General features: G+C 35.8%; 2 protein-coding genes across 2 annotated transcripts; one reads left to right on the top strand and one right to left on the bottom strand.

The window, feature by feature from the left end:
* Window positions 1-636: 636 nt before the first annotated feature.
* Window positions 637-18,686, top strand: LOC146170497 (armadillo repeat-containing protein 6-like). Its single transcript, XM_083381901.1, has 11 exons — window positions 637-823; window positions 1,888-2,002; window positions 2,187-2,342; window positions 2,677-2,769; window positions 3,250-3,387; window positions 4,070-4,219; window positions 4,813-4,958; window positions 15,822-15,953; window positions 16,503-16,640; window positions 17,015-17,132; window positions 17,484-18,686. The coding sequence occupies exons 1-11, from the start codon at window positions 701-703 to the stop codon at window positions 17,579-17,581; spliced, it is 1,407 nt and encodes a 468-aa protein (XP_083238027.1). The 5' UTR covers window positions 637-700; the 3' UTR covers window positions 17,582-18,686.
* LOC146170498 (uncharacterized) lies at window positions 5,633-9,229 on the bottom strand. Its single transcript, XM_083381912.1, has 3 exons — window positions 9,119-9,229; window positions 8,086-8,271; window positions 5,633-7,455 (listed from the first exon to the last, which is right to left on the bottom strand). The coding sequence occupies exons 1-3, from the start codon at window positions 9,227-9,229 to the stop codon at window positions 6,838-6,840; spliced, it is 915 nt and encodes a 304-aa protein (XP_083238038.1). The 3' UTR covers window positions 5,633-6,837.
* Window positions 18,687-18,871: the final 185 nt, after the last annotated feature.

Below are 18,871 nucleotides of genomic sequence, written 5' to 3'. Positions count from 1 at the left end.
GTTTTGGCCCTATTCATTCCATTCCGACAATTCCGACCATTCCGTAAATTAGTGAGCGTTCCGACCATTCCGACCATTCATCATTCCGTAAATTAGTGTTACCCTTTTTAAAAACTTTTTTAACCCAAATAACCTTCATCGGGATTCTTATGACGAAACAATGTAACAAGTGGCGTGATTTCTAATGGAAAACTACAGATGTTTAATTTAACAACTAATGAGTAATGCGCATATTAATTAAACATATTTAAGCAAATTCAAATCTTCTAGGGTGTTTGTGAATTGTCAGTATTCAAATTTTATGAAAGCCATTTTGCTTTAAATAACGATATTTTCTGAAGATAAATATATTAATATAACAATCTTCAAACAAAATCGTTTTTTCAATTTTTTTTCTATTTTTTTACCACAAACTTAAATCAGTGCATATATATATTAAACTAAAAAGAAATGCAGAATAATTATATATAAAACTAAAACAATTTTAAGTAAAGTTATTTATAAAAATGGATTTAAAACAGAATAATTTAAAACCATTATTTTGTGAGTTGTGGTAAGCGGTAATAACAAAAACCGGTGTTTTAGGTGTTTCCCCGTATTTTATTTTAAAAGAATATTCGTTAGCAACAAATTAAACAAATTTTTGTCAATAAAGTTCTGTTTTTATAATAGTAGCATTAGACGCAATAAAACAAACATAATGGCGACCATTAAAGCAATTACTCAGGACACATTCGATGGAGTTGTGGAAGAAAATGTAAACGATTTTGAAATGGAAGAAATTGAAGCTGTACAAGACGCTATTCAACAGTTTTCTTCGCAGGTAATTCATTGTATTTAAAATTTGAGTTTTTTGGCACTAAAATAAATACTTGGGCGCTGGTCTAGAATCCTTCCACATTTTTGGTTTATATTGCTAACTATATTTGGGTTAGGGTGCAAGTCAGCATTTGGGTCCGGGTGGGTCTAGTATTATTATATTTATTACGGCCTATTTATTTGTTTTTTAGCAGTTCAATTTTAATAACTCTTGGCGCTGGTCTAGAATCCTACTACAACGCACATTATTTGGGTTAGGGTGGGTCAAGTATTAATACAAAATAAAGAATATAACAGTACTTGACCCACCAACACCCAAACGCTAACCCGCATCCTAACTCAAATTTGTGCGTTGATTTTAGAACTGTGGTAGGATTCTAGACCAGCGCCCAACTCTTTTTGTTATTATTAAAAGAAGTTGTTGGATTCTAGACCAGCGCCAAAATATGACAAGTGTTGTACAGTTTTTCTCTTAAAAACAGTAAGTGCCAATAAGTTTATGTGTCAAGTAAAACATAAAGTATGATTCATCTCTGACAAAGGCTCTGACATAAACCTATTCTTGCGTTCCATGATAGACTAAGCTTTGTATTTGATTTTTCAAGCAAAACAACAGTTAATTACCTTTCCCTTAGCGGCTGTCGCCTAATAAAAATGAAACTTTTTCTGTAAAATGTGTTTTACTGCTCAAACAAGTCAGCAAATTTTAGTAGTGCTTGATGTTTTCGGTAGTACCTTATTAACTACTGTCCGAAATTTAGCTTAAAAGTTTTCAATCTGGGGCATGAGTGTCACACATTTACCAATTGGTCACATGTAACATCAAACCTTTTCAAAAAACAGTGGGCCCTGCAGATAATATAAGCATTGCTAAGCAACCACCTGAAACCAAATTATATTATATCATATTTAAAAATTGTGACTTATTTGTGGTGTATTTGTTTTAACCAGCAATTATATATATTGAACATAAATATTATTATTTAAATGTATTGACAATCTTATAAAATGATATTGATTGTGATAGAAAAGTCTAAAGAGTATGCAATATTTGATTTTACTTGCCAGGATATTCCTCTAACCATGATCATAAAAGAATCAAGGATTAATGGTGAACACAGAGTTATTGCTGCAACTATGCATCTTAAAGAGTTAATAAAGAAATATTCAACTGCAGATAGTGGTAATATTTGACTCTAAACATTATCAATACATGTCATTTTCTTTTTATAATTTTAACTAGATCAGAATGGTGAAGACTTGTATTTCACCTTTTAGTGATAAACTTTGTCTTGAAAAATTTTGAAACATTCTTTCCAACAAACAATTCCCTACACTGTTTTATACTGCAATGTTTTACTTTACAGACGTTGGGAGTCAAATTAAAGAAGCGTTGGAAAACCTTTCTAAGTTGTTTCAAGAGAATTTAGCAAATCGATATCAAGCATCAAAGTTGGTTGACGCCCACAATGTTGTCTTTAATTTTTGCAAAACTTGTGCCGATAACAATTCAATATTTCAATGTAAGTTAATAGATGAATGCTGAATGGTTTTATCTGCTTTTAACTGTATTTCATTTTTTTCAATGTATTATTTTCTTCGAGCTGAATTGGTATATAAATTTATAATGGTATATACAAAATTTAAATAAAAAAAGCGTCCATTGTTCCCAGGGGGGCAGCGAAAGACTGTTAAGTCATCTAGTCAGCTGCCCCTGGCTGTGATTCAACTTGTGTTAAGCATTTTACAGAAAAAAAAGGCTAAAACAAAATACATTTCTAAAATAATTAATCTTCAAAATTGTGATAATCCATTTTTTTTTTCGAATTGTGGTAATGTTTTTATATTTTCTTTTAGCTTCGATTGGTGCATTTTGTTCTATGCTGGACGGGCAGCCAGATTTAATTACAAAAGATGGAATTATTTTTTTGCTTTCTGTTCTTTCTTCTGGTAAGATGTATTTCAAAATATTAAACATTTAAACTTGAATCCAGTTTGCAAAAGGAAAATTGGTGTTTAAAAGCAAATTCACGCAATACCATTTTGTCATTACTTTTTCAATAATTTGACATTCATTGCTTGATATTGTTATTTAAAATCCAATTTTAGTTGCTTTCTACAACCCAGTGTTTCTTTTTGTAAATTTCCAGGGCTTCTAACCTTGACTTAAACAATTGTTACAACTCACCGTACATGGCTTACATATTACTTTGTATAACTAAATTAAATGTATGTAATTAACTGAAAACTAGTGGCATTGTAAAATTGTATTTTTAAGTAGCCGACCTTTCGCACAACGGTGCTTTATCAGAGTAGGAATGTAAAAATGATGGAAACAAGTGAAGTAAAGGCTCAAGCACATATTATGACTATATCATTACTGTACAAAATAAAAGGGGTTGTTGTATTTTAATCACATTCTAATTTCAGATGGTAGTATACTTGAATGTGACGTTGTAATTGTAAAGATACTGAGGAACTCTTGTCTCATGCACGAAGCGAATAAAGTTTGCTTCGTTGCTTCTGGTGGAATCGGCAAGGTTTTTGAGGCGACCGAGAAACATAAAGGTTCAATTTGATATCATGTATATTTTGTTTGCCCATCACACAAGCTTTTAATATTTAGGTTTTCTATACACCTGATTAAATTATGTAAGCAAGTTATGACTATAGGTTAATTAATATGTCATTATTACTCATTTCTGTTGTATTTTATTTTTAGAATCTTATTTAATAACATTATAGTCTATATAGTTCTTAATGTCCTGTAGTAATTTATTTACTTGTTTTCCAATATTTTATTGTCTGTATTTAAGTTACTTGTCAATTATCTTGTGAATCAAAAATAAAAACTTTCTTAAATAAATTACTGTAAACCCGTTGGGCTAGCCTTACAAATGATTATGTAACGATTGTTCTAGACTCCTTTTTACTTAAATCATCAGCACATTTCTGACAGGCTATTTGATTGTGACGTCAATTTATGACGTCATTTTTAATAATTTCTTACCTACAGGGGTCCACGTGAAGCAAAAAATAATTTTAGGGGTCCGCGGTGAAAAAAGTTTAAGAACCCCTGCTTTAGTTTAAATAACATAAATCTACAATATTGTGTTAGAAATAATTTAAAAGATTTGTGAGTGTTGAAAAGAACTAGGTGTGTCTTGGTGGTATAGTGGCACTTTTCACAGTGTAATACCTAATTATCAAGTAAGATCGTTAATATAGACATGTATTAATATGATAGGAGCTCGTCCAATAGTTCGTGAGTTGTGTGGTTTGCTGCGCGCGCTTACATTGGACGACGACGTCCGTGTTCAGTTCGGAAAAGCTCACGATCACACAAAGATGGTGGTCAATGAACACAAGGGAATGGAAAAATTGTTCTTATTATTAAGAGGTAAAGTTTAATTTAAAACAAAATGATAGCCATTTACAGTATGCATGGGTTTAATATCGTTACTACGTCTAACAACAACCTCAAGCCATTATGCTTCAAAATATTTATAATTATTTTGCAAAACACATCCAAAGCTACTTAAAATCTTGTGGTTGTTTCCCGACATGCTCCCCTCTGAGCTTGTGTAACTCAGTTGGTAGAGTGAAGGTCCCGGCTTTAACGGATGTAGTGAGTTCGAACCTAACAGCAGGCTAATTGTTTTTTCCAACCTACCTTTTCTGCATCATCGACAGATTTGGTGAGTCTGCAATGGCTTTCGGTGTACTAATGATACATAAGCCGTCTTTTTTTGAAGGGGGGGGGGGGGGCTTTTGAGTTCAAGCGGCGCTAGTACAAACAATGTAGAAAACACTAGCCTGCCTTGTTTGCATCATTCATCAACAGATTTGACTATTCTGTGATGTCTTCCGGACTCTGTTGTATTATAATACCTAAGTCGCAATAGTATGATCTTCAGAAGGGCTAGATCGCAGTTGCTGAACACATTTGTATGTGTATCTTTTATTTATCCCCATTCACCTTTGTACTTCCAGTTCATGAAGACGACCATCAGACCGCTCGTGAACTCTGTTTGACCCTTGGAACGCTGATGGTGCGTAACGAGTTCTGCCAACAAATGGTCGACCTTGGTGGGCTTGACATCATCGCAAACATATTCTCTCTTCATATGCACAAGCAGGTAAGATTAAGATTAGATCCAATTTATTTTTGTGCGTCTTTGCAAACTTTGAAAAAAGGGCATAAAGAATAACACAAGGATAGCGACCGTATGTTCATTGAGGCAAGCTGAAAGTAGGTGTTCACAATTTGGTGAATTTGTTTAGGGGGCAGGGGATATGATCCAGCTATATTTGCCTATGTATATGATGACTTTGTTAGAACACCCAAAATTATTTTTATGAACGCTGTTTTCACTTCTTTTGTAGATATGAAATCTAAGTAACCAATTTTATTTTCTTAAAAAAGTGGAATATTTCCAAAATAAAAAAATAATCCAGGTTCATTTTATGTTTTAAAAATGTAATTGTTAAATTGTTATAAAATACTACAAGCCACACTTGTGGTTTTTATATCGATTTACTATAATTTACATTTGAATAAATAACACCAAAACTGGAATAAAAATCACTGTGCTGTTAAATTCTTTAAAAACTCACATGTTTTGTATCTATGAGTGACTACATGCTGGGCTAGTCACATCATAGCATTTTGCCTTTAATCCTTCGATTGAATTATAATAGCATCCATTTTCTCCTAAAACAGATGGTTTTATTAAAAATATTTCTTATTTTAATATTTTATCTCCAAATAGTCATAATTTTCAAACTATGGTTTAAAATTGTTTAGTTCATATCAAACACTTTTTATTGTTACACAATACACTGCGAATTGAACAATAAAATTTAACAGCAATATTTTAAATGAATTATGTTTAACAACATACACAATGTAGTTTAGTGAGTAGTGATGTAACAAATAAGCAGCCACCTGCAGATTTTATAAAAAAAATATTTCAAGTGCAAAAACAATAATCAAAATGTGTCAAAGGATCAACTATGTCTTGCAAAACAATATGAATTACTTGAGTTGAATTGTCTACTTGCATCAATATTGGTTACATATTCTAGTTAATATAAGGATTCCAAATATAAACACTAAACTTAAACATTCTATAATTCTAATGAAGCAGTTAAAGAAAATAGAAGCACAGAAACACTCTGCAAAATTTGGAGCATATTGTTTGGTGGTTTTAGAGGTTATAGTAAGATTATCAAAGCCCATACAGAAGCAAGTAGCATTTTGAGAAATTTTCAAGTATGTCTTTATTCATTTTCAACATATTCTCTGAATAAAAAGATATTGAAAAGTTCAAAACAATACCTACTTCTGTATGGGTTTTGACATTCTTACTATGACTCGGCAAAATATGTAACACTAAACAAGGTGAGGACAAGTTGTACGATGGGTGGGCAAGTCTGGCAGGCTGCATGCAATGTGACCCTCTATATGCTTATGTCAATATACAACACTCAGTGCTGATGTAAGTGACTCCCAACCTTTTTGTAATTGTAAGCAGGTTACTCATTCTTTAATTTTTGGGAAACAGCCAACCCCATATAAATATTTAACGTTTAAAAAGTGTCATAGTAAAATTTTTTTTGCTATTTATATTGTGTTGACCGTGTTGATTATTTATGCTGTTATATTTTTGAATTATATTCATAACCTGTTAAGTGATCCCGTTTTAGGCTAAATAAGTATTAACCTCAGCATACTGAAAGGTGTTCCACAATACTAAGAAGTTGTCTATAAAGGACATTGTATCTGGAGTGGTTCAGAAAAATCTAAGTCAGATAGTAAAAAGGTAACAGAAACGTTCAGTCTCACAACTTTGTTTCCAGTTGGTGCAAAACGAGATATTTTGGGCTGCGTATCCGGTAATTCCAATTGAAATCAACATGTCTGGAACCTTAGCTCACCAGATAGAAGTAATCTTATGAAATTTTCACATAAATCGATTTTTTGAAATTTTTACATAAATCAATCTTATGAAATTTTCACACGACAACTACATCATCGTAATCAAACTGATCGCCGAGTCCTTTTGCCCACTGCGGAAGATCTTCTTCTTCTTTATCGCGAGGAGAAGTCACAACGTTCCAGTTCTTATCCTGGACGGGAGCGGGTTTGCCTCCGTAACGACCCAACCTCTCATTATTCCCGTACTCCTGCAACCGTGGGGATGAGATCTCCTGTGCACGAGGAGCAAGAGGTTTCTCCTCCAAGCGATTGTTTTGCTCCTGCGTCCTTGGGGAAGACACTCTCTCCTGGAGGAGCTTCTCAATCCCGAGGTACATCGGCTGCTGGTATCTCGGCAGTGATCCACTCTTCTTCTGCACGTTTGGTGATGTTACGCTTCTCGGAAGAGTGCTGGATGTCCTCTCCTCCATCTCTCCCCAGGTCTTCCGGATCCTCTGGACCCCGATCACGTCCTTCGGTTGCCATGTGAGCCGGATTCGAGGAGGGACACTGAGCGGGATGTCGCTTCCGTGTTCATCCTGGGAGGTGATGGAGATGTGGATGGGGACTTCTTCGTGAGGTCGGAGGATCTTGATGTTGAAGTCGGTGGCGAAAGCTGCGTTCGACTCCCACACCGCGTGGCTCGGGATTGTCACCTTAACAATGGGAACAATAGGAACAATGGGAAACTTTCTTCTTGCTCGGCTTAGTTTACAACCCATGGGCCAAATGTACGTACTTTATCTGGACAATGTTTCACGTTTTGATACGAACTTACAATTGCTTCCCACGTTTTATAAGTGATGCTCGATTTACCTCTCAGTCACTCAGTCACATTAACCGAAGATGATACAAGTTCGTATCGAAACGTCGTAATCAAGATGATGTCGATCTACTCGACCTTTTTGGCTTTGAAATTTATTTCTAAGCTTCTATATCCGGGCAAGTTCAAAAAAAAAGTTTTTGACCAAGATGGGATAATTTTAATCATTAATCGACAGATTCGGTGAGTCTGCGATGGCCATCGGTGTACTAATTATACGTTAGCCGTAATTGTTGGTCAAAGGCAGCTTCAGAAGTGTGAGATCACAGTTGTCCACCTCATATATATGTGTGCATCATTCAACATGAGATAAATGCCATGTTGCTTGGAATTTATTTTAAATATCTCAAATCGATCTACTTTCCCTAAATAAGCAACTCGGAAGCCAAAAGTGGACGTTAACGATAACAACCTCCCTCACACACCCATCCCTCACATACCCATCCAATAGTGATGTACCAACCTCCTTCTGCGGTGTGATGGTGCATACGTCATCATTGTCGTGAGCTTCTTTCGCCGAAACCTTTAAGCTGCTCCCGTGCGCCACCTGGAGGGAGAGTCCACCTTCAACCAGCTCGTGCGAGGGAGATCCCCGCTGTTGAGACTCCACGGCGTTGAGAACATGCGGGAGATCGTCGCAGATGCAAACCTGCATTGCGTCATAATATGTGACGTCACACTTAGATTTACGTCACAGATGCAAACCTGTATTGCATCATAACATGGGACGTCACACTTTTTTTTTAACTTTACTTCAGAGCTGTTTGACTTCATGCTTATGATAACAAGACAAGCGAGAGTTAGAATGACGACAGGCCAGGGAATAATATTTATATTTCTTTGTGACGTAGTGATGACTTTGTGGCGTAGTGATGACGCAGTTATTAAGTTATCACATAATATACACTGAAAGAATTGATTTAGTGACATGCCAGAACTACTAAACAAGTCAGCGGATATTTAAAACAAAGCGATAGATTTTGCAATAATTTGGCCTAGCTTTCATCGAGCATGCGAAGAGGCAAACCCTTGCTGACAGTTGTATACTGCATCTAAATTGAAGAAAATCAATTTCAATATGAGGTGAAATTCGTCCCTGCGTTTGTTGAAGAAGCGATTCTGTTTATCTCTGAGTTTAATTGGACATTTATCTGAAACAATCCCAAACTTGTACGAGTTACATCCAGTAATTAACTAGAATTCCGCGTACTTGCATTACAGTCCCTTTCGTTAAATATTGAACTAAACCCCGCCAGTGACGTCATCCCTTTAGTTAAACATTGAACTAAACCCCGCCAGTGCCTCATCCGGTGTAAAATACCGCCGTCCCAGTGTATTTACAATTTAAAATGGATTTTCTAGCGAGCAAGATTTCGCAAAAAAAATGTTGGCCGCAAATCTTTGGCGGGCAACAAGTCATCGGATGTAGTCCGTTCCCAATGCAAGCACACACACATTACACGCGTACGTACGCACACACACGCTCACGCACATACCTTTACAACTTGCTGCTGTTTCTTTGCGTCGACCAGATAAAGTGAAGCGACCATCCGCTTGATGGTTCCAGTGTTGCCCACAAGCTGGATTCTGTAGCACGCATCCTTCATCCTAACACCTGACACACAATGTAGCACCTGACACATAATGTAGCTCATTAACATCGATATATACCACTACGCCGTGATGCTCGAAACACCTGGTTGAATTGTTTCTTTAACACCAAATTCTTGGTATAGCATATATCTGTTCATGCCAACACAACTTTTGTCAAACCTTAGTGGTAAAATGCATACTTCGCCAATCTTTCGTATCTTTGCCACCCTATTTCAAGTTAGCCTTAAATAAATGTTTTACCGGACCTGGTAAGAGTATCAAAGCCCATAAAGAAGTAGGTAGCATTTTGTAAGCGTCTTACCAAGACCTCCAGTCTTTATCTTAAGATTTACATGTATTATTCGAAACGTTCAAAATGCTACCTGTATACTTCTGTATGGGCTTTGATTCATTTACGTCTAACTACAACCTCCCACCATTATGCGTCAATGTTTTACTGAAATTTTAGTATTTATGCTCTGTTAGTAACACAAATCTTTATCCACAAATGAGGTTTCTTTACATGCATTTTGTAGCTTTAAACCTAATGTTATGAAGCAAATCTTGGCAACAATCACCCAACTTGCTTAAATCGCCTCTTTAAATTCGCTAAACTAGAACTCCCACAAAAATTTGCGGTTCTTATCTCAAATCAACATTGCTTTCCTGTTACTTTCTACTACAAGCTTAACAAGTGTGCGCCACATATTTAAAACACCCTCTCAGTCAAAACCAAGTTTGCCTTCTAATGCAGCTTCCCTAGTAACCCACACTTTTCTGACCATCGGCATTCTTGGCTCTGGTCTAGAACTACCACCTTTTTACAGTAACGAAACGAGTTGTCAAAATTAAAATTGCAAGCAAGAAATGAATATAATAATAATACTTGACCCACCCAAACGCTAACTCTCGCCCTAGCCCAAATATTGTTAGCAATATGAACTCCAGGACGAAAAATGTAGTAGGATTCTAGACCAGCGCCGAATTCTCAAGCAATATATTGAAGTATAATACAGCAGCAAACAATAAATTATAGCGCAAATTCTATTCGCATAACTTTAAACTTCGCGATAAACTTTGCGATATTTTCGCCGAAAAACCTCAATCCAACGCATAGAGCCTGAGGCGCCAATCTATCCATAATCACCGCTTCGCATTAAGGTGCGTGTGCAGCCAAGCGTGACAAGATGAGCTACCAGCAAAGCAACAATAACAACATTCTCAATAAAACGTTTGCATCAAATCCCACCAAAAATGACCTGTCGGTGGTAATCATCCCACGGTTAACTTACCTTAATAGTTGTTTGCCATCGAACGGTCAGTGCCCAATATGTTCAGAAATATGCGTTTAACATCATTTTAATGTGAGATAGATTATCATAATGACCTATCACGAAACTGACACTTCTAGCTGTAATATAGTTAAATTTCAGCGCTAAATTGAAAACTGCACCAAAAATGATAATCACACAACTGACTTATCTCAATAGTCTGCTCATACTGTTATTGCCCAATATGAAATAGACGGCCGAAATATATTCCTTTAAACCAACTTTTAATCATTTTACTTGCTTTATGAAACCTAGAGTTTTATTGGAACTTTACGCGACAGCAAAACAGTGATCGACAAGCAGAAACCGACTGCCAATGGTTTCGGATTCCATAAAGATAACCATTTGTAAAAATTGTAAAGTTCAATGCCTTTTGTAAAACAGTTAAATATAAATGTTTTCTAAACTTTTTACTCCTTTTGAAGCTTATCACTGCTTTAGTTCAGTTAGCTTCCAAATGACACACATCTTGACTGACTGCAGAGCTTACGATATATTGAATTTCCATGGCGCATAAGTCAAGACAAATTCAATTATAACTTTAATATCGACCTCACTCGGTAGATTGAAGCTTACTCTTCACACAATATCATCAGGTCTACTGAGGTCATTACATCAAACAACGTAAAACCAGCATTACACAGAATAGCGCATTAGGGTGCATTTTCGTAAAATCTGAAAACATTTGCAGCAGGTTTTGTCGGTCGACAAATTGATCAAAATAAAATATTTCCTACAAATCATCCTTAATGTGTAAACCACAAACTCGATATTATGAAGGTATTTTACCTGCAACTTTATTTGACAGAATCAAACATATTTAGGCCAACTTCAATAGAAAGAAGTTTCAATGTTAAAGAAAAAAGCCTATCTAAACAATTAGAACTTAATCACTATTCAAAATGTAAGACAACAAACCAAACAAATGTCTAAACTTCCATCAAAAGTTCTTTCAAAACGATATAAAATAATTTAAAATTACAAAATTGATTTAAAATTATAAAATTGATTAATTTTTTTTTTGTGGCACAGCGATCTAGCATCACGATAACATTAAAATGCATCTTCATATAATTAAAATTATTTGGAAGCAGGGGCTGATTGTCAATCACTAACACTTACGCGTTCATAAACAAGTGAAACTTTATCACTTTTTTAACTTCAGGTTTTACGTAATAACATGAATCTAAACATTAAATCAAACAAACGTTTTAACCTGTGCTATCAAAAGTTTTTTCGAAACAATAAAATTGATTCAAAATCGAAACATTTAAAATTACTCACTCCGTCTCAGTGACACAGCGCTCTAATACCGCGCGCTGTTTTACGACAACTTGTAACAATGCCCATTGTTTTGACGCTTCTCGCGTTGCGATCTGAAACAATGAATCTGTTTGTTCGAAAACAATCCCGAAACCTTGCCAGCCAATCAGAACTCTCCTACAAATCGCTATTTCGTTAAAAGCAAAACATTTCGTAGCACGATCCACACAACAACCAGCAATAATGTGGGACTGTGGGTGTTTTGACTAAGCTTGGAAATATCCATAGTGGTAATTTTAAGTTTTTTAATAAATATTCAATTTTTAAATACAAAGATTTTTAAGTTTTTTTAATAAAACAGAGCTCATTCAGAAATGGGTAACTTCGTGTAAACGTGTAAACCAGTGGTTCCCACACTGTTTTGACTCGCGGCACACTTAAGAAAATCTTAAATATTTCGCGACACACTTTTACAAGAACAACAATAGAGTCATTTTACAATCGTCCTGAACACACGACAAATATATGTAAATGTCTCAATAAGCATGATTTGTAATGGGTAGAGCGTATTTAAGTTTAAAATGCTTGCATGTTTGCCTATTGGTGATACAAATACTGTATTTTCCGAACTTACAAAAGTTTCGCGGCAGACTTGACAAGGCACACAGTTTTTCTCTCGAGGCACACAGTTTTGGAATCACTGGTTTAAATAATCCATTCCTAATTATTAATATAAACTAATGTTTGCAAGATTTAGGTGATGTCAAAATATATTTCAGCTAATAAATTTATCCAACTATTAAATTCAGTATTTTAAGAAGAAAAATATTTTTTCGATGCGTTAACTTAATTCTACCTACTTCGATATGTTTAATCTATTCTGGATAAAGCTGTCTAACTTTTCGGTCAGCGACAGAACAAATTAAACACAATATTACACTGAGTATGGCATCATTGGAATGAGTTATTGCCGAAACGACTAAAAACAGAGAACGTTCTCGATTTTAACAAATGTTTTGGGTATATGGCTTTGTTAAAAAAGTATTTTGGATATAACCTGTTAAAACTCTCCGTTAAAAAGCACTACCTACTACGATTCACCAGAGAACACAGACATTTATAATTACATCCGCCAGTAGTTTACAGTGTTTAGCATCTCTGTCATTCAATGCTCACCGTGGAGCGATTTACATGAATTATTCAACGTCAGTGAGCAACTCACAGCAATGATTTACCTTTGATCCACTGGAATGTGGGTTAATGCTAAAATGACCTACAAACGCTAATGGAGGTTAAACATGTGGAGGTATTTTATGCCTTATTCTCCAAAACCATTGCTATTGTGCGAATTAAGTTAAAGTAAAATGACGAATCAAAGTTATGATAACACCACGTTATTAGTTTCAGCTGCTGAAGCGTTGGTTTCAAACTGTGTAAATTCCACGGAACTGCCATTAATAACATGTGTTGCTTGATATTTGTGAAACAAATGACTCGATAATATAAACTGCACTTCGTGTTTTTTTTGTCTGGCAAAAAATATTGCTTTAGTGCATACTTAGTGTAAAAAAATTTCTTCCTTAAATCGAACAAGCCTTTAACTAAACCCTACATTACATTAACCACCTTCTAACTACAGCTGTATTTTGTTTTGGCGTAAAATTGTTTGCTTCAAATTTCTTGCGATCCACCATCCATAACAGTTAAAGTGTAACTCGATCTTTTGTAGGAAGCTTCGCTTAAATACAAGCGTTCCGCTCTAGTACCTTCGTCACCCAAGTGTGTCGTGTCTTGAAATAAGTTTAAAGCCCGCCAGACATTCACCAGCACTTTAAAACTTCCACCTGTCAATCATCCTTCCCTTATATCACCCCAATAAGTGATTTAGGTTAAGAGCGGCGCACTTTCCCTCCATTCACCACTGACAACATTCCGTCTGTGATCTTAATACGTGTTTACTCAGAAGCAAGATCCACAAACACGCTGTTCAAACAACCGTATAAAGCACGCACTTGCTGTCTTGCCTTTTCACCGACATTTCAACGCACCAGCTAAAGTTGGACAAACATGCGACCAATTTTACACATTTCTTTCGGTTTTAAAGAAACTTAAAATTTTAAAATGATAAAAACTTTCATTGGTTTAAAGTTAAACCTTTACATTTACACACTAAGGGTTTTTTACAGCAACACACTCACACCACTTTTAACCACCCAATCATGACCAGTCGCCCGGGACATTCCTGTCAACTCAGTCATATGTTGTACATTTGAATGACCTCATGTTTTTAACTTCGTCAACTCTTATTATGGCCAGTGCTTTGCGAGTGCACTACAGCTACCAGGGGCACGCGGGCAATCGAGCATATTTATTTCACTGAATTGTGACGAAGATTTCGCAACCTACAGTCACTGTTCAAAATATGAGCTGCCACATTCAACGGTTTAATGTAGTTGTGAAAAATTCAAACTCTTCTTCGCGACTTTACAACCGAAACAAACACTATTTGAATCTGCTGATTTTCTTTGCAACTCAAACGCCTACAATAAAGTCGCCTATAATATCTCTTTACTCACATTCCAGGTTAAACAAATAATAAAAGTAGCGCAGTTTACCAAATATAAGCAGGTCCAGGTGGAAGGCGAAGCGACATAAAAGTTTACAAGAAGTCCATGCACTCCCTCCCCAAACACACTGCTTAGTCTGTTGTGAGGAAACCGACGTTTCTTGCCTCGAGTAACCATGAACATTTTGTAATATTCAAAACAACTTTAGAAAAAACATAAAAAACTCTTGTCTTTTAATTGAACGCCAGTCAAATTAACGTCAAATCGAAGACATTTATTAGATTTTAAAATGTAAAACTTAGTTTAGATTGTCATTTGCATTCTGGTTAAAACGCGGGTACATTCCATTTAAAATAATATCATTCAATATGTATTTTGACCGAACATAAAAATTGTTTTTAAAAATATTTAAATATTTGTGAAAAAATATTTAAACACTGTTTACGTAGGCTAAATTAAACTTACAGACAGTGTAAATATCATAAATGGCAAAAGCATTTATATTATTACCGCATCCTCATGCATTCGTGGCAGAAATGCGAATAGGTTTAACTGTAAATAGTTTACATTACTGCAACAGTTTAGACAAACAAACATGCTGATCCTACGAAGTTAATTAACCTTTACACAATCCAATTAAACGCCAAGCCAGCTCACCCCTATAACCCTTCTGTCACCCAACCGCACCCAACTGACCCAAGCACAACAACTGGTCGTCGCAACATTTTCCACCAAACACGGATTCCTGCACAACTACGTAACCCGTCACGCAAGGCTGGTGTGCAGCGGACCGCAACCGTGGCCAGCCAATGGCGAGTCGTCGTCACGCTTCGTTGCTCGCCTGTGCTGTCAGAGCTTCGTAATGCGACGAAACACCGTTTTGTAAATCGTAAATAGTTCTCTGTGTGCGTACATCTTATAAGTAAACGACGACTGTGGCAAATGAAGCAAATTTGCTTACGGCTTTTCTGTCCTAAGTAACAATCACTCAGGGGTTCTTAAATTTATTTGACCGCGGCTCCCCTAACATTTTTTTTGCTCAGTGTACTAGGGTGGGCATGACATTTTTACAGATGACGTCATAAATTGATGTCATAATAAAAATAAACTGCGAAAATCTGCTGTTTCAAATTCGAAAAATCTGAAATTGAAATCGAGTATAAATACAATCAGTGTAAAAAACTTTATTTTAAAAATTAAACCATTTTCTTCATGAATTTATCACTTTGAAATCATACACTTATTTCAGTAGGCCTTCATGGACCCCCAAGTGGCCCATGCACCCCAGTTTACAAATCCCTGCACTAACATAATTTGTCATTTTGCTATTATTGATCCATCAACACTAACAAATAAAATAATATTAACAGTCCACTTACAATGCCCTAGTGCTGTTGCTTAAAATGTTTTGATTCAAAACGAACCAACAATGCCCTTTGTTACAGAGTATGATGAAACAATGCGTGACGTTGGTGAAGGCGATCAGTGGAAATGATGACGTCAAAGTGGCGGTGGTGAAATCGGGAATTGTTGATCGCGTGCTGGAAGTTTTGAGCGTCCACGCGGATAACTCACAGGTAAGTTGAGCGAATCTTTACCAGGGTTCGAACCCGGACCCTTGGGATCTGAAGTGCTGTTTCAGGGGTTACAACAGTGGTCCTCAATCTTGTTTTCTTTCTCGGCCCAATATTGTTGCACAAAAATCAGAAAAAAATATAAAATAGGTTTGTAACAACACCAAACCGCAGAACATTTATTGAACCGTGCATTAGTGAGATGCTTGAAAAATAAATTTACGTTTGATTTACATTTGTTAAGTGACACATATGAAACTAAATTCTTAAATCAGGCGTTCTAAATTGGTCTATGGCCTACATCAGAATGTTTCCGTGGCACAGCAGATGCGAATGGTGAATGGTGTTCCAGATGACAAGGGAGTGAAAAAGTGTAAGAAATTATTTTCTGTTTGATCAGCTCTTATGAACAGTCCTCACATCTTCTGATGCGAAAACAAGGATCTTTCTTTTACATTTTATTATCTGCTGGAGATTCCTTCCATTAAAAATCCAGTCTCAAAAAACCATCAGAAATCTTCCACCAACATTTTAAACCCACCTTCTCCGCAGATCTGTGAAGCTTGTTTGTCTGCTCTCGCCACACTCGCCCTACGCAACCCTTCGCACTGTGACGTCATAATGAGCAAGCACGCGGCGCCGTTGATTACGCAAGCGATGGGGAACCACCCGGACAGTGCTGGACTGCAGGTATGTGGGGGTTCCCCTGTGACATCGATGTTACACTTGGGCCTTAATGCAAGTGGCGATATGTTCGATCTAGCGTCGGTGATATTCCCAAGGTCCGAAGTAAACAAAACACCTTTCTGTAATAATTCACCTTACTTCATTTCACGTCTAAACGTCTTAAAACAGAAAGGAATTTCGTTATTATCCAGTTTTATGGTTGTGATACTTTCACATCTGATTAAGTTGCTGCCGCCACATGTTTTGTTAGCGACGTCATATATTTATATGGTGACGTCATATATTTTGTTATCAATGTCCCTCGTTTTATTTTAACTCATGTTCCGTTGAATGACACTGAATGTCACATATGTTATCAACGACGTGGTGTTCGACAGCGGTCCGGTTGCATGGCGATCCGCAACCTCGTGGCTCGAGCTCGTCAGCATTGTGGAGCTTTCATCAGCAGTGGGGCTGAAGTGCTTGTGAGGAATGCCAGGGAGAAGCATGCTAGGGGTGGGTAGGGTTGGGTGTTCAACTGTTTATCTATCTGTTTGTTGTATTGCTAATATTTATAATTATCGTCATATTTTCAAAAACATTAGTAATAAGCTGTAAAGTTTTGATAGTATTATGCAAGTGAAGAGTTTCCATTTGTTTAATTAATCAAGTGGCTCTGATTAATGGTACGAATATATATTTGTATGTTTTTAAGTTTACTTATTAATAAAAATATCAATGTTACTATATTAAATAACACTTTGTTTGGCAGCTTAGGTATTTTGTGTTAATGATTAAAATTTTACATTTGTTTAACAGGTTTGCAAAATTACATAAAAATATAAATTTGCTCTTATTTTTTTTCAGTTCTTGATGACGAAGCAAAGGCCGCCCTGCGTGACCTTGAAGTTCACGTTGACCTTCAGGAACGATGGAGGGGCGAAAAACAGGGGATAACTGCATGAACCGGTGTGCGTGTACCCTGGGACCCTAGGGGCGCTGTTGATCCCAGATGGAATTTTTATCTGCAAATAGACAATTCTGTTCTTTTATAATAACATATTACCTTAATGGCGGTTTAATGCCGACAAACAAATGCAATTTAATTTCTCCAAATTATTTGAAGCAGTGGTGTTAAGCCTTTTACCTTACGGAATCATTTTGCTTCCTTCAAAAGTTAAATATTTAACGACCTCGGCGAGTTAAAAAAAGTAAATTATAAAAAGTACCATAGAAACTTTACTCTAAATTCAAACAAGTCAACACAAATTTGCTCCATCCAATAAAGTTTACATGTGAATACAAAACATGTTGCCCCACTCCTGAACGGTGTTTTCATAGCACTTGATCCTTAAAACACAGACATCAAAGTAAACCAAGAATTATAAGGTTTTTGGTATAAATTTTGACTTTTGGGGGAGTATCTTACAATTAGAATTGTTTTAAAGCATGGCACCCGCCGTATTTTTGACGAGATATTATTGATCTTATTTAAACAATGTTTAAAATGTTATTATTATTCTCATTGCAAGTTTTACTGTGAGCTGCGTGGACAAAAGGTTGAGAATTTCCCATTTTATGGATGTTTTCTATGTTTTATGAATTACAAACTGTGTTTGTAAGTTAGAGGTAATGTTTTAAATGAAACTAGTGATCTGTTGGTTCTTTCCGTTCGTCGAAATATGTGGCAAGATTGACAAAATACAAGTATATCTATTTATTTAACTTTAAAACCTGGGTGCATCTAAAAGATACAGGAGAGTTAGGTCAATTGTTGCAATCCTGTGTGTTTTAGAAGCACCGCTAGTTTGTCAAATTGTTTTTAGTGATGTGCTTTGTAAAAAATTCTTACGTTGCTTGTCAGGTCAAATGTAAATTGTTTTCGTTTTATTTTACTTCTCTAAGTACCTCTCTGGTAAAGGTCTGATTTATATTTTGCTAACTGAAAATTTTGTTATACAACTTTTGTTGTAACTCTTTCCCTCAAACATCTTCATGTCGTTTTTGTTCTGTATTAAATTTCGTGTTTAACGTTTCTCGTATGTTATGTTGTAACACTGTGTTATAATGACAAACTAGAATTGGAATTCGCTAAAAGAAGATTTTGGCGATGGTGTGCAGTGTTCAAATATAACGTTTTTAAATATGTCCTGTTTAGTTTTTTCTCGTTGGAAGGTAACACTGTCTGGAAGTCCATAAAAACGTATGGAAAGGTATTTTGGAAGGTAAAAAGTATTTCTTCCAACAGAACTTAA

Source organism: Ascidiella aspersa, chromosome 1, assembly GCF_963924565.1.
Source record: "Ascidiella aspersa chromosome 1, kaAscAspe10.2, whole genome shotgun sequence".
NCBI classification, from domain to species: domain Eukaryota; kingdom Metazoa; phylum Chordata; class Ascidiacea; order Phlebobranchia; family Ascidiidae; genus Ascidiella; species Ascidiella aspersa.
Note: the sequence above shows the minus strand (reverse complement) of the source record. Positions and strands in the feature narration are given on the sequence as shown.